Genomic DNA, 14,405 nt, shown 5'->3' with positions numbered 1-14,405 from the left:
TATAAGAAATATACAAAACCAACTAAGATAATTTTTTCTAAGATTTCTAAGACTCCAATTTAATAACCTTCACTTAATAGGACTCATCTAACATATAAAACCTTCTAAATCCAAATAAATATATAAATCATTAAAAAGATATTCTAATCTTAATATTTTTATAATTAAACAACTTATAAAATTTTATTTTATAATAGATCCACCAATTAAGATGCATTGGTGGGATTCACATATAAATGCCAATTATAACCTTACATTTAAATATTTTTTTCTACCATATTATGCAAAATAGTTCCAAAATACATGTTTAACTGAAGATTTAAAATAATTAAGATTTTTTTTATGTAGGATGATAGAAAGTAAAGGTTGCTACATTCTATTCTTATTTTCTATTATGATCCTTCCTTGGGTGCAATAACAATAGTTTGCCACCATAGACTATACATACCAAATAGAATTTCATATTTCAAAGCAATCAATTCTATTCTCTAAAATTTTTTTTGTCATAAACCAATATCTTAAAGTAAAGAGCTACAAGATAGAGTTCAGCCTCAAGCAGAACAAGGTGAGCAATGAAGGGCGACAAGCATGTCAAACTCATGGAACACGCCCAGACTCATCATAAGTTTCACTGACCAAGTAGTGAAGGGCCATAGGAAAAAGGGGAGCAATGGGACAGCACAAAGGGAGAGGATCGGAAATTGGAGGGATTCACACATGAGCATTGCTTTTGGCAGCCCAGTTCAGAGCTCCCACACAACCCTTCCCTTTGCTTGTATGTGAAGCATCGCTGCGGTCATGGGCACCCTTTGGGATGCAGTGGTTGGCTCCGACGACGGTTACAGGGCCCGTATGGCGCGGGATCAGGTGCCCACAAGGCGGCCCGCTCGCATTGTCATTTGCGTCAGGAGTCCGCTACAGCCAGTAAGTATATTCAGGCCTGCTGCAGCCGTGTGTGCGCCGCAGGCGAGCAAGCGAACGAGTGAGCAAGAGCGTCGTGCTGTTGAACAAGGTTGGGTTGGAGTTTGCGGTGAATTTTGTGGTGGGGCGTGTGAGGGGAATTTGTCAGGATGCCGAAGAATAAGGGAAAGGGAGGAAAGAACCGGAAGAGAGGAAAGAACGAGGCGGAGGACGAGAAGCGGGAGCTGGTGTTCAAGGAGGACGGGCAAGAGTATGCGCAGGTACTGAGGATGCTCGGCAACGGGCGGTGCGAGGCGCTGTGCATCGATGGAACGAAGCGGCTGTGCCACATACGCGGGAAGATGCACAAAAAGGTGTGGATTGCGTCGGGGGATATTATTTTGGTAGGTCTGAGAGATTACCAGGACGACAAGGCGGACGTGATTCTTAAGTACCAGCCGGACGAGGCCAGGCTTCTGAAAGCGTATAGCGAGCTGCCCGAGAACGTGCGTCTGAACGAGGGTATTGCCGGCGGCATGGATGACGAGGAGGGTGGCGGCGACGACGATTATGTGGAATTCGAGGACGAAGACATCGACAAGATTTGAGGGAACGATTATTAGTGGTCTTGTGTGTCTGGGCGTGTGCAGTGGAACGCGTGGGACGGAGGCGGAAACCCTAAATATTTTTGTCTTTCTTAGTAGCCATAGAGATGAAGCCCTTGTGGCCAAGTCGGCGAGATTCCCAGTCTGCGAAGAGGCCGAATGAGAGCGCAAATGATTTGATGCTCATGAAGTTTCTGTGAGGATTCAGTGGAGTTTTCTATGTTGGGCTTGACCTGGTTGGGATTGCGGTGTAAAGACCTTCACCGGTTCTCCTTGATACGGCAATTGAAAAATTCAATGTGCGTGCATTCTGTATATGTGGTGTGATTTCGCGCAATTTGATGCCAGAGTTTTGGGGGTTAAGAAAGACAAAAATATTTTGGTCACAAGGGCTTAATGTATGGTGGTTATGGACGGTAATGATGTGAGGAGTGGTGTCTTGCATCGGATTTCAGGCCCAGCCCGGCGAGTCAAAGTACGGGCGTGGGGGCTGTTGGATGGTTTGGTGAGTGCAGTGCAATGCAAATGATGGGCATGGAGAGGGTGAGGAATAGTGGGTGGGCATGAGTTGGAGGCATGTCATGGATACGCAGGGCTGTGTTGCTTGGCGGAATGATGTAGGATCACGTGAATTGGAGGGGCAGGGTGTCGTAGATGTGGCAGCTTAGATGAATCGTAGTGTAGTGCGGTTTTTGGAGAGTGTAGAATTGTTGAGAGTTTGCCGGCCCGGGATCGAGTGATGAAGCGAGTTGGAAGTAGTGCTGGATGTACTGTATGCTGAGTAATATTGAATTGAAAGGTGACCACTTTCAATTAGCTTTAGGTAGACGAGGAGATTTGCGAGGGTCACTCTTCCTTGAGGCGAAAGGGGAAGAGAATAGGCCTGCATTTAGTTAGGATTTTGTGTGACCAGGATCGGTTATAGCTTTTCTATGTGCTGACAAGTATTGTTGTACTTACCTCACTTTGCAGCGTAGAGTTTGGAGCATTTTCGTAGCTCAGGATTTCTTATATTGTTCAGTTGTACGTGATTGAAGTAGGCGAATATAATTGTTTTTCATACAACCAGACAGTCTGTTAGAGTTGCGGGAATTATTTAAGTTTCTTTGTTCAAAGAAGGTACAGTAAATGAAGAAATTGGCAGACCCATTTTAACTTCACGAGACCTTCTTTTGCTAGATGATGCTTCACAAAATTCTATCTACGGTACCTGTAGTTTTGAATTTTACGCCTATTCTACTATAGTACAAGTTTGGTTTAAAATCTGATAATGTTAACCTCTTCGGCTGGAGGTGCAAAACGCATCTCGTCTGCTTGCTTTTTGTATCGATCCACACTGGAGTCCATAGCTCTGAGTGAGAAGAGTGACACATCTCGTTTACTATGCCGACCATCTCATACACAAACCAGCCTCAGATCCTGAGGCTTAAACGCATCAGGAGCTGACAACTCGCGGGAATCAGCCAGGCTACTTCCCTTGCTTTTTGGTTTCACGTCAGAAAGCATTTGCACGACATCCCGCATGGTTGGTCTGTCCACTGGCAAGTCGCTGGAACAGAGTAGCGCCACTCTGAGCACCAACATCACCTCCTGCTACCAGCCAAATCCCACCCTCATGTTTGAGCATGAACATGCGCAACAGAACCTAACCGAGTGGAATTTAAGAAGGAACTGTTAACGAAGTACAGGATAAAGTATGTGCTTTCTTACTTGGAGCGGAACACCAACCCCGCCCATCCTTGGGTCCAGCACGTCAATAACGCCATCTTTAGTCTGAATTTTGCGGCGCACCCATTGCACTATGTCAACCCCATCCCCAAACTCTGCTTCAATCGGTCTCTTACCTGTCAGTAGCTCCATGAGGACCACCCCGAAGCTGTAGATATCACTTTTCTCATTTACTTTCAGGGTGTAAGCGTATTCTGCGCAAGCAGTTCATGCACCACCCTAAATTAGTACTCCGGGACGTCGAGTCTCTACGCAACTTTACAATTCTGGTTGAGTGCACTACAGCTGGTAATCGTGAAGTTTACCAGGCGCAATGTAGCCGTATGAGCCTGCTATTGATGACATAGACTCGGATTTGCCAGTGTCTTGAAACAATTTTGCAAGCCCAAAGTCGGCAACATGAGCCTGGAAAGTTGAGTCTAGGAGAATATTGTTCGACTTGACGTCCCGATGGACTATAAGTGGGGAACAATCATGATGCAAGTAACAAAGACCATGGGCTGCTTGAACTGCGATGTTGTATCTGCACCCAACACAGAATTTTCGAGTCTAAGATGCAATTCCAAACCGAATTTCTGCATGAATCTGTAGCAGACTGATCTGGAGAAGATTTTAGGGCTGAGGGTCCTGTTTGCAGTACCTTGTTTCCCAATCCAGCTTCTCCGACCGTTCCTTGCTATGTAGGAGCTCGCCTAGGCTTCCATTAGGCATGTACTCGTAAATCAGAAGATTTGTTTCGTGGTTTGAGCAACATCCTAAAAGCCGCACAATATTTCTGTGACGAATCTTGCCTAGCGTTTGAATCTCTGCTGAGAATCCGTGGTCGTGTGCGGCACCCTTACCCTCCCCTGCAAGCCGCTTGACCGCCACGATCTGCCCGTTGGGCATAACCCCTTTATACACAGTTCCAGCTCCTCCCCTTCCAATGATATTCTCCTCGTCCAAGCAGTCTAGCACCTGCACAATTGACAGAACCGTTTACGCTAAAACTAGGTTGGCGATGCAAGGTGGATTCGGAGTTGGATTTGAAAATTATTTCCAATATAGTTGAAGCATCGAATTGAGAGGGACGTGTTAAGCACTGCACCTGCGAAGCTGTAAGGTCCAAGCGCGAAAACGCGGTTAGCTTCCACGGCCTTGTGGTGGATTCCCGTCGGAAATACTTGCATATGTGCCATCGGTACTTCCGAAAGAAGCAGCACATGCCCACAAGCAAAACGACCAAGGCAGCCGAAAACAACGCCCCAACCAGCCATGCCAACAAGTTGGTTCCCTTTCCTTTCCCATGATGGTCGACAGCGGGGCCAGCAGCAGATCCTTGGGAAGGACACGACGGCAAGAGACCACCGCATAGAAAGGGGTTGCCCTCAAAGGCAGACACATTGTAGGAATCAAAATGTGGAATTGGTCCTGAGAGGTTATTGTATGAGAAGTCGAATACGTTGAGCGTTTGAAGCATCTGCAATTGGGGAGGGATGTGTCCAGAGAGCTGGTTGTGCGACAGGTTCAAGAGGTAGAGGTCCGGGATGTACTCGATCTGAGGAGGAATTTCTCCAGTCAGACCGTTCCGGCTGAAGTCGAGAGATCCCAGCTTTTTGCAATTTGACATCTCCTGCGGAATGAGTCCTACATGGAAAAGCATTGACAACGACGATGAGGGCGATGAAAGGAGGAAACCCTTAAAACAAGAGGACAAAGGTAAAGAGTTATGCAAGTGGTTTGGAATGCGCTCTGACTGTGTACCTGTTAACTCGTTTCCGCTTAAATCAAGCTTGTTGAGGCTCTGCATGTCGCAGATCTGGGGCGGGATCGGACCCGAGAAATGGTTGTTGGCAATGAGGAACGACTGCAGGGTGGGGAGATTGCCAATGCTTTCTGGCAGCTTGCTCGAAAGGTTGTTGTTGGAGAAGTCAAGGTAGCTCAACTTAGGCGAGTCGATAATCTCCGATGGAATAGGTCCCATGATTTGGTTCATTTGAATCTCCACCATGGTGATGTTGGGCAAGCCAAGCAAACCCAACGGGATCGACCCATTCAGAAGATTGTTGCTGAGCCGGATCTTTTCAAGGCTCAAGCAGTTGCCGAAATTCTCTGGAATGGGCCCTGTGAGCTGGTTGTCTTTCAGAATCACCCATTGTAGCTTCTGTCCCGCACAGAGGTCGGATGGAATTGTGCCGTTTAGAAAGTTTGAAGAAAGGTCCAGAAGTGTTAGGTTCATGTTTTGCCCCAGCGCCTCTGGAATTGGCCCTGTTAGCTTGTTGGCCCACAAGTAAAGAACCTGAAGCACGAGTTAATTGAGTTAATTGGCGTTTAGAAGCTGAAGTTCAGCTAATAGAGGCTGGCGGGTACTCGAAATTACCTGCAAATTTGGCATGTCTCCAATAAAGTCCGGTATTTCCCCTTCGAAGTTGTTGCTCATCAAACTTAGAAGCTCCAATTTCTGTAGGTAGATGAGAGCTGGGGGTATGATTCCACTTAAATTGTTGTACGAGAGGTCCAGCGAAACGAGATTCACAAGGTTCCCGATCTGCACTGGGATGACACCTACGAGTTCATTGAGCTGCAGGAACATGGAGTCGAGATTGCCGAGGTTACCAAGCTCAGGTGGAATGGTGCCAGTTAAGCCACATCGACCCATGTCAAGGCGCACTAAGCTGGTTAGGTTTCCGAAGGTGGCTGGAATTCCTGAGCTGTAATTGTTGAAGTAGCCCATGTAGAGCTCTTGCAGTGCTGTCACCAGCAAACAGTATACACGCCTGGTGAGATATGGGCAAATGAACACAATTACATTGGTTGTGAGGAAATCGGTTGCTGACTTAAGTATGATAGTAAGTAAGTCCAGTACCTTGAAGTTTGCCAAGTTCAGGAGGAATTGGTCCGGTAAGTGAGTTGCCATTGAGGCCCAAGTACTTGAGAGCTGGGAAAGATCCATACTGAGAAGGAATGCTTCCTTCAAAATAATTTCCTCCAAGACTTAAGTGCTCAAGGGTGGCAATGATCCAGAGATCATCCGGAAGTGATCCTGAGAAATCGTTGTTGAAGCAGTCCAGCACCTACAAAGTTTCAAGAGGCGTGTGCATTACTTCCTGTGTTGGAACCACAATTTACAAACTCAGCTTATTTCACAGGGGGAGATTTGAGGGCAAAAGGGGGTGTGTTCAGAATAACACTGAGTTATACCTTAAGTGACTGAAGCCGCGAAACATTGGCAGGGAAGGCACCATTAAAACGATTGTTAGAGATGTTCACGTATTGCAGCATGAGGAGAGTTACAATTTCCGCCGGCAGCACGCCTGTGAAGTTGTTCAGGTCTAGAGAGATATTCACCAAGTTCTTAAGACGCCCCAAATCAGCGGGCAACGTCCCTGTGAGGTTCATGTTTGACAAGTTCAGCCCCACAACAGACGAGGCGTTGCTGCATGTAATGCCAGTCCACAGGCAGGGCGTAGCTGTACCGTTGAGCTTCCAGTTCTCAAGATGGTTCTGGGGATCTGCGAAGCTGGATTTCATCGCCAGAAGTGCGAGACCCTCTTCCGGAAGGGGGTCACTGGCAACCAACTCCATAGTTCGAGACAACACAAGAATGCACACGATGAAGGCAGAGACTATATGGAAGTTGCGTCTCTCCATCTTCACCATTCTTGCTTCTGGTAGCGCCATCCTCAAGCTCTGTTTCTGCATTATAAGGCTCAGATGCTCTGCATTGTACCGGTAGCCTGCGACCTGAAGGAATCCTCAACCTTGCTGAAGGCTGCTAGCCACATCAGAAGGTGATGCCACACCGAAACTGTTGTTATCTTGGTGATGCCAAATCAGTTTTTTGTCAATGTCGAATAGGAGATGGCTTTCCTTGGTGAATCCTCCACGTGAAAGGTACAACCGTCTTTTGGGGCAATACAGAGTCGCAATGATCAACCTGCTCGGAGAAGCCAGTGCTGTGAGTCCCACCTGAAAAAAAACCACCAGACATGGCGATTGAATAATCGAACTGTCTCGTATACGGTGGTGAGACCCCACCACTAGAATGACACAACGCTCCTGTGCAAGAGAGAGAGAGAGAGAGAGAGAGAGAGACCAGTGAGTGGGAGGCGATGTGGGGCCGCTATCTAAAAGCTTCCAGTCCTCCCACAACAAAAAAAATGCTGCATTGACAGATACCGATAGTTGTAAACCACGCGTGGCACACTCAACAGCACTGCGACGATTGAGTTTTCTGACAATGAAGTCTGTGTAAGAAATCATGTGTTACTGCGAAGTGTGCTATACTTTTCAGTATGCACTGTGGAAAAGCTCGACAGTGCCGCGACGTTCTAAAAGTGAATCTTCCTCGACCCAACCTCTCGACTGCTGAAACCTTTGCTAATCACCGCACCAGATGCGTAGTTTGCAGTAACAGCTATCATACACGAGGAAACGGCCAGGCAGCAAGGAGACTAACAGGCGTTATGTTGACGGCTACTCTCTACAAAACGCGGAGTGTTTTTATCCTCGGGCAACACCATCTCACCGGACGTTTTCACTCGCTCATAGGAAAGAGAATACATCAAACACAATAGCCATTGTCAACTGATCCTTGGTATGTAAATCAGCTACCATCCGCCTGATTCAAGCCCTTCAAGCAGCAAACTCAGCACAGGAATGATAGTGCACTCACCTTTGCCAACCTGCCGAGCTACGACAGCCAAGGCTTGTTAATCTCTGCGTGCAGCGCCTCTCAATTACCACCCCTAGACACCTCTAAGCTCCGTCTCACGCCCCCTCTTTGCAAGCTTATGCTATGAATCGCAAGCTCTCAAAAACTGACATTGGAAAACCCCTACTGAAGCTCAGTCGATTCCAGCAACATGTACCTCTCAAACACTCTGCACTTCCATGGCAAAGTGCAGGAAAACCAGTTCCACAACAACCATAAACGTAGCGTTTTCCTCACCTCATTTCCTCACAAATGCTGAAACTATGCAGAGGGGGACTAAACACAGAGAAATCGCAAGCCATGTCACGTTAAAAGGGTTGAAAACGTCTTCGTGCAGAAACAAGTGAGCAAAATATAAAATACAAAAATCAACAGAGGAAAGGAGGAGAGTATCTTCAGCGGCGGGAAGTGTTCGAGGCTGGTGGACTGTCACTCACCTCCAGAGCCAACTCAGAGCATTCATGGACGAGCTGGGGTCAAATCATAGCCTGTAAATGCTAATTAAGACGTTCATGTCGAAGTAAGACCCACGTAATTATCCATCCCTCTTAAGCGTGACAAAGAACCTCTGCCTTTCCGCTTTTGTGACTTCGAATTCCTCACGCCATCGTGGACTCCACCGCCTCTCGCTCGCTCTCTCTCTCCTCAGCATGTTTTGCTGCAATCGTGAAACTCTGCTTTTTGAGTTTTTATCTTGTAATTTTTTTATTTATTTTCCTGCTGCTGCTGCTGCTTTGGAGGGCTCTTGACTTGTCAAGCAATTCCTCCCACAAGGTTGAATGACATTCAAAGGTCAATCTGTGTCTGTGTCTGAGTCTGCTTGAAGCTGTGCTCTTGCACTCTGCAACACACACACACATCACCAAGTCATAGTTTACAAATTTCAGTGCTCTGACATCATCAGACTAAAGTGTTTTGTAATAGGCAGCAGCACAGAGTGAGTATTTAGCTGGGACTGGGATTAAGTGAAGATTGACTGTGTCCCTCATTCTTCTTGGAGTTCAAATTTACATAAGGTTTGTATATGTCTTCAAATTGCTGTGTATTGGTTTATTTTTATTTTCTTTTCTTTTCTGAGTTCTCAATTTATGTCTTAGGATAAGATATATTTTTTTCATTATTATTGTTATTATCATTTAATTTATCAGTATCAAGACAAAAACTTATCAGGATTACAAGCCCACATGAGGAGAGATGTTAATACCATTTGTTTAGGGTTTGGCTCTTATACATAGGGCATGGTGAAAGAAAAGAGACATGCATGCATGTAAGCATATAAATAAAACTTGTGAATGATAGGAAAAAAATACATCTATATATATATATATATATCTGGTTTGGTTTAGAAATTAGTACTGGAAATGAGTTGTTAAAAAATTGCAACTTTATTTATTTTACAACTTTAATATATTTAACATTGAAGTAAGAAAATTTATGAACGTATATTAAAAAATATGAGATAATGGGTTCATGTATTTATTGATTGTACAAAACCCTTGAAAATCCGAATTTTTAAAACTTTATCTATTAAAACATATTGAAATCTAGTCAAAAACTAATTTTAATAAGTATAATTTTAAAATACTCTTGAAATATTTTAATTAAAAATTATAAAAACTACTGTAATAATAAATTAGTTTAAGAATTGACCAGAAATTTGCAATCGGACAGACCTTTGAGTACTTTGCATTTCTCAATTATCTCAATTTTACAAATAGAAGCTATTCAAGTTAGATTAAGCTTATCAGCCTCTGACCACTACCGTGCAGCAACAGTGCAAAGGGTTTGGTTTTAAAATCAAAATTTCTCAATTTAATCTAAAATCATGAAAAGTATATATTTACAGATTTAATTGTATATAAAGTCTGATGGTTAGATTTGGGTTTTGGTTATTCTCTTGGATCCCATTATATCTCAAACACGGTTATAGCTTACTATTGTAGATGTATTTCATCAATAAGATTGTTATTGGAGTTTGACACATATATATATATATATATATATATATATATGTGTGTATGTAAATTTAATACTTTTCCCATCTTCATAGTTAACTAAATCTATGATTGAAACAAGAATGTCAAAAAGTCTTAGTTTCCATCTCTAAAATCTAATCACCAAATAAATGAAAAAAATGATTTACCTTAATACACTTTGAGAAATCACAATAAACAGATCCAAGTTGTTTGTTGATTAGTTGCAAGTACAGTAAAGATGACAAAACAAACCATATTAAATCTACAAATGAAAATTTTAGAAGTCAATCAAAAATCCAATTTTTTTGAGTGTAAACAAAATTTAGGCAGGTTATCTTTTGGAGGTTTTATGAATAACCATTGAAGCCAGATTAGATTTTTAAAAGAATGAAGTAGATTTCTATTACAAGCCATTCTTTTTTGCTGCATTGGAAAGAAACATACTTTACATTGAAGTAAGAACAAGTAGGGTTTTAATTAACAAAAAGAGAAATAAGCATTTCAATGTCTTGAAGACATTAGTACCTTTTAACTTTTTTTTAAAAAATAAACTCGTACGTGTATAGAGTGTGGAGTAGCTTAGTATGTTTTTTTCCTTTCCAATTCTCTTTCAATATAATATTTATTTATGTGGCCACAAAGTCAAGAATTTACAATTGGGGTTGAAACCCTCAATCTATGTGATGGATTAATGAGCCAAACTTTGCTAATTTCATATCATTTTGGGCTAATTCTTGTTGAGGCTTTTCAACATTCAATCAGAGCTTGCAAAATGCAGATCACTATGAAAAAAAACCTACAAATTTGCGCTACTCAAAAGAAAAAAAACATAGAGAAAAAAAGAGAAAAATGAGATACATTCATCCAAAAAGAAAGAAAAAGAAAGGGAAGAGGGCCATATTGATGAGGTGGTGGGCCAAGTAATTGTATTATATCTGCAGGTTCTGTATCTACCACCATTACTCGTCTTCTTCATTCATTCTGTGTTTATATGTTTGTTTTGCTGTAGAAAACGAGAATGCAAAAACAGCCTCTCATTCATCTCCAACTTGTGGGCATCAGTCACAAGCCTGCCATTCTTCTGATGGGACACACTCACACTCACATGGGGATTTATATATATATATATATACACACTCAATATTAATATCTGCAAATCTGTGCTTCTAGATCAATAGCTTCCATTGGATGCTTGTTATTCTCCCATCTTCATACCACATGTCTTTGAAAAAGAAAAGGTCAACCACGCAAAGGATTGGGTCAACTGTTCAACCTTTGCAGGGGTGCAGGTCAAGTTGGCAACAACAACGTTAGTTTAACTATATGAAAAAATGGATTGTCAAAAAATAGCAATAGAAAAAAGCAGAAACAAACAGACAGTAGAACAATAGGAATTAAAGAGGTAATTAAGTGAAGTTGGATTTATGAGTTTAGCAAAATTGACAAAGATTTCTGACATACAGAATGGCCATTGAATGAATTTGGGGCATTGACGAGGCCAAAGGTGGAAATGGGATTCATTCATTATTGAATGAATGGACCATTCTCTCTCTCTCTCTCTCTCTCACTGTCTCTCCTTTTGTCTTTACTCTCTGGCCAATAGCAAGTGTGTGTGTGTGTTTACCTGCAGCTGAATCATGGTGCCCATTTGTGCAGAAGAAGAAGAAGAAGAAAAATAAGTGAGACATTCCAATGTAGTTTCGAATATATATAAAGAAACAAATCAAGAAAGAGAACAAACACAAAAACAAAACAAAAACCCTGATTTGTTAGGATGTTGTAATACCAAATACCAAAGGGAATGAATATTTGACCCACTTTCTAAGGTCATGAGCCCGGCTCCTGTTTATACATGGTCTTTTGAAACCATTCAAGGAAACCTATTACTACTTTCGTTTAGACAGGAAGCAAGCACCATGTCTGCGAATGTGGCATATTTTCATGAAGTGCAATTGGGTTCCTTTTTCAATCACATTTTTTAATGGAAAATTATTGAATCAAAGCGATTGCTGTTTAATTTCTTTAAAAAACTAGATTTTTTGTTTGTTTGTTTGTTTGTTTTTTTTTCGGGTCCAGCCCCAACAGCAGAGCAGCTGGGGCGGTGCCCAGACACAAAATCTTTCTGTCAGCCCAAGGCAGGGAGGGGCAGGGGCAGCAGGGGGGGGAGGCAGTAGTTGCTTTGCAATGGGGCTATATGAAGACCCAGCCGTCACATAATATCTGTGCCACCCAACACCCCCACTGCCCGGCCCCAAAATTTCTGGGATTACATCGCCACAAGCAGTTCTCCAGTAGTACTGCCGTACCCACCACAGCCCTTCTCACATTCAAAATGCCACACACACACTCTCCCTTTCCTTTTCGCTTTTTTTTTACTTTGTTTTTGGGTGCCCGAATGTAGCGTTCTGTTTAAAAAAGATGAAGCATGTGTGGTTTCAAGGTGTTCAAAGCCTGCCCCCACCTGCCCCCCTGCCCGCCTTCCTGCCCGCCTTCCCCTGACTCTGACATTGGGAACGGTGCTGTTCGCGCTGACAGAACAGCATGGCGTTCAGAACGCTAGGATTGTGCACAATCGCTTTTGGGATCGATTCCTGTGCCGAGCAGTATTATCAACGAGGGAGCGTGCCAGTGGGCTTGCTTCCCTGTTGTATGTGCCCTCCCTCCCCCCCAGTTGTTGTTTTGGTTAATAATACCCCCCTATTCACACTCTCTCGCTCTCTCGCTCTCTCGCTCGCACCAATTGCCCAACCTCTAAGTTTAGGTCAAATGCTGTGTCTGTCATAGTTCTAGAAAGCTCGCCGCACTATGGCCTTTGTGCTGACGTGGAGAACCTGTTCCCAGTGGGTTCCCATCTCCGTTCAGTGTACTGCCTCATAATATAAGATCATACGACTTAGTATTGAATCTCGTAAGGATTTGAGGCCATAATGTGTTTAGAGTAGCCTTAGGGTCTATGTATGATGTTCGGAGTGAAAAGGGTTTCAGCTCAAAAAAATCATTTAGTATTATGGGTTTGGTTCATTGCAATATATATAGACTTGGTGGTAATTCAAAATTGGTAAATATATATGTATATATTTGTTGATTATGTGTCTTTTCAATCATGTTGAAAGAGTAACTAAGGTACATAATGAATAAGAATAAGATGTCCAATTTTGACACTGGAAGAAGCGTCTTTGTTGATTATGAAGTGTGTTGTGCATAACATGTGGTATTTTGTTTGTTCTATGCAATGCTTGAACATGTAACATTGTGCAAGATGAATAAGGTATGGTGCACTTTCATGCAAGTGAAAATAGATGGAAAAAAAACACCACAACCACCATATTTCTTTACATAGCCATATTGGTCCTTATAGGTCCTTTAATTAAAAATACTTCTTTGAAGTTTTAAAGAAGTAATGGTTCAAAGATGAAACAAAGGTAACTGTAAGCTCTTCTAGCTTTTAGAAACCCTTATGACATTTTTGTAGTTTAATGATCTTATTTTATCTAAAATTTAATGCACATGTTGTTGATTATAATAACTTGTGATATTTTTTCTATTTTTTTCTATTTTTTTAAATTTTTTTTTGTCTTTTATTCAGTTAGTGTAAAATTATATAACAAAAAGCTATATCCAAAAATTGCTATATGTATTTTTTTGTCAATCAAATTTTAATTATGTAATTTCTATAGTAAAATACATAATTAACATTTGATGGACAATAAAATTTCAACATGCATGCATATATATATATATATATATATAGTACTGCTAATGCCACCATGGTTTTTGCTACTACCACCACAATTTGCCATCTACCACATGCTATTATAGTTTTTGCTACTACCATAACAACTTGCTATCCATTCAATATATTTCTTTAATGTTTTTATTTCCATTAAAAATTCTATCAATATTTTTTATATGTTACTTTTCTTTGAATTATATAGAAAGGAAATTTAAATTTAATAAAAATAATAAAAACTATAATAAAAACAAGTTTTTAAATATTTTTTTTAGTTTGAAAAATGTTGTTCTAAAAAATACTAAAAATAAATAAAAATATATTTATTTATTATTAAAAAATAGTTTTAAATATATATATATATATATATATATATACTTTTTATATTTAGCATTGACAAACCATGTAAGTGGCATGTGGTGGATAGTGGGTTGTGGTGACAATAGCAAAGATTGTAAAGGAATGTGGATGATGTCAAATTATGGTGGCATTAGCAATATTCTTTATATATATATATATATATATATACAGTATTAAAATTTTATTCAAAACTAATTTTTTTATATCAAGGATAGATCGTTCCAACATTTACTAAGACTTGATTAGAAATCGTGAATTTTTTGTATTAAGATTGTAATAAAATAAGTATATAAAACCAATACATCTTGTATTCAATATAACCAAAACAATTTAATACAAATTCATGCACATGTTGTGTAAACAATAACAAAGTATTCAAACTTTTTTTGGATTATATTTACTTATCTATAAAT

At 41.2% G+C, this 14,405-nt stretch overlaps 2 protein-coding genes across 4 annotated transcripts; one reads left to right on the top strand and one right to left on the bottom strand.

Moving 5' to 3' along the window:
• Positions 1-919: 919 nt before the first annotated feature.
• On the top strand, positions 920-1,820 carry LOC112290481 (eukaryotic translation initiation factor 1A). The gene has a single exon (XM_024536759.3). It carries the CDS (start codon positions 1,071-1,073, stop codon positions 1,506-1,508), a length of 438 nt encoding a protein of 145 aa, XP_024392527.1. The 5' UTR covers positions 920-1,070; the 3' UTR covers positions 1,509-1,820.
• Positions 1,821-2,588: 768 nt separating this feature from the next.
• Positions 2,589-8,502, bottom strand: LOC112290480 (uncharacterized). Of its 3 annotated transcripts, none has more exons than XM_090255309.1 (10): positions 8,364-8,502; positions 6,414-7,181; positions 6,079-6,286; positions 5,593-5,963; positions 4,977-5,511; positions 4,321-4,859; positions 3,874-4,190; positions 3,539-3,756; positions 3,216-3,427; positions 2,589-3,095 (listed from the first exon to the last, which is right to left on the bottom strand). In XM_090255309.1, the coding sequence occupies exons 2-10, from the start codon at positions 6,912-6,914 to the stop codon at positions 2,901-2,903; spliced, it is 3,096 nt and encodes a 1,031-aa protein (XP_090111435.1). In that variant the 5' UTR covers positions 6,915-7,181; positions 8,364-8,502; the 3' UTR covers positions 2,589-2,900. The 3 variants fall into 3 exon arrangements, with proteins under 3 accessions (XP_090111435.1, XP_024392525.1, XP_024392526.1); XM_024536757.3 differs by lacking the exon at positions 8,364-8,502 and adding an exon at positions 7,888-8,348 and having other exon boundaries at positions 2,589-3,098; XM_024536758.3 differs by lacking the exon at positions 8,364-8,502 and adding an exon at positions 7,888-8,264.
• Between the last annotated feature and the right edge of the window lie 5,903 nt (positions 8,503-14,405).

The sequence above is a fragment of the Physcomitrium patens genome, chromosome 13 (assembly GCF_059467195.1).
Source record: "Physcomitrium patens ecotype Gransden chromosome 13, ASM5946719v1, whole genome shotgun sequence".
Classification (NCBI taxonomy): domain Eukaryota; kingdom Viridiplantae; phylum Streptophyta; class Bryopsida; order Funariales; family Funariaceae; genus Physcomitrium; species Physcomitrium patens.
This window is presented reverse-complemented; position numbering and strand designations above follow the sequence as displayed.

Excerpts from the sequence above, each read along its gene's own strand:
- LOC112290481 (XM_024536759.3), top strand. The coding sequence starts at position 1,071 with ATGCCGAAGAATAAGGGAAAGGGAGGAAAGAACCGGAAGAGAGGAAAG.
- LOC112290480 (XM_024536757.3), bottom strand. The coding sequence starts at position 6,914 with ATGCAGAAACAGAGCTTGAGGATGGCGCTACCAGAAGCAAGAATGGTG. Across the intron at positions 5,512-5,592 it reads GAGACATGCCAAATTTGCAG|GTTCTTTACTTGTGGGCCAA; the intron begins GTAATTTCGAGT and ends CTCGTGCTTCAG. Across the intron at positions 4,860-4,976 it reads AAGCGGAAACGAGTTAACAG|GACTCATTCCGCAGGAGATG; the intron begins GTACACAGTCAG and ends TTTTCCATGTAG.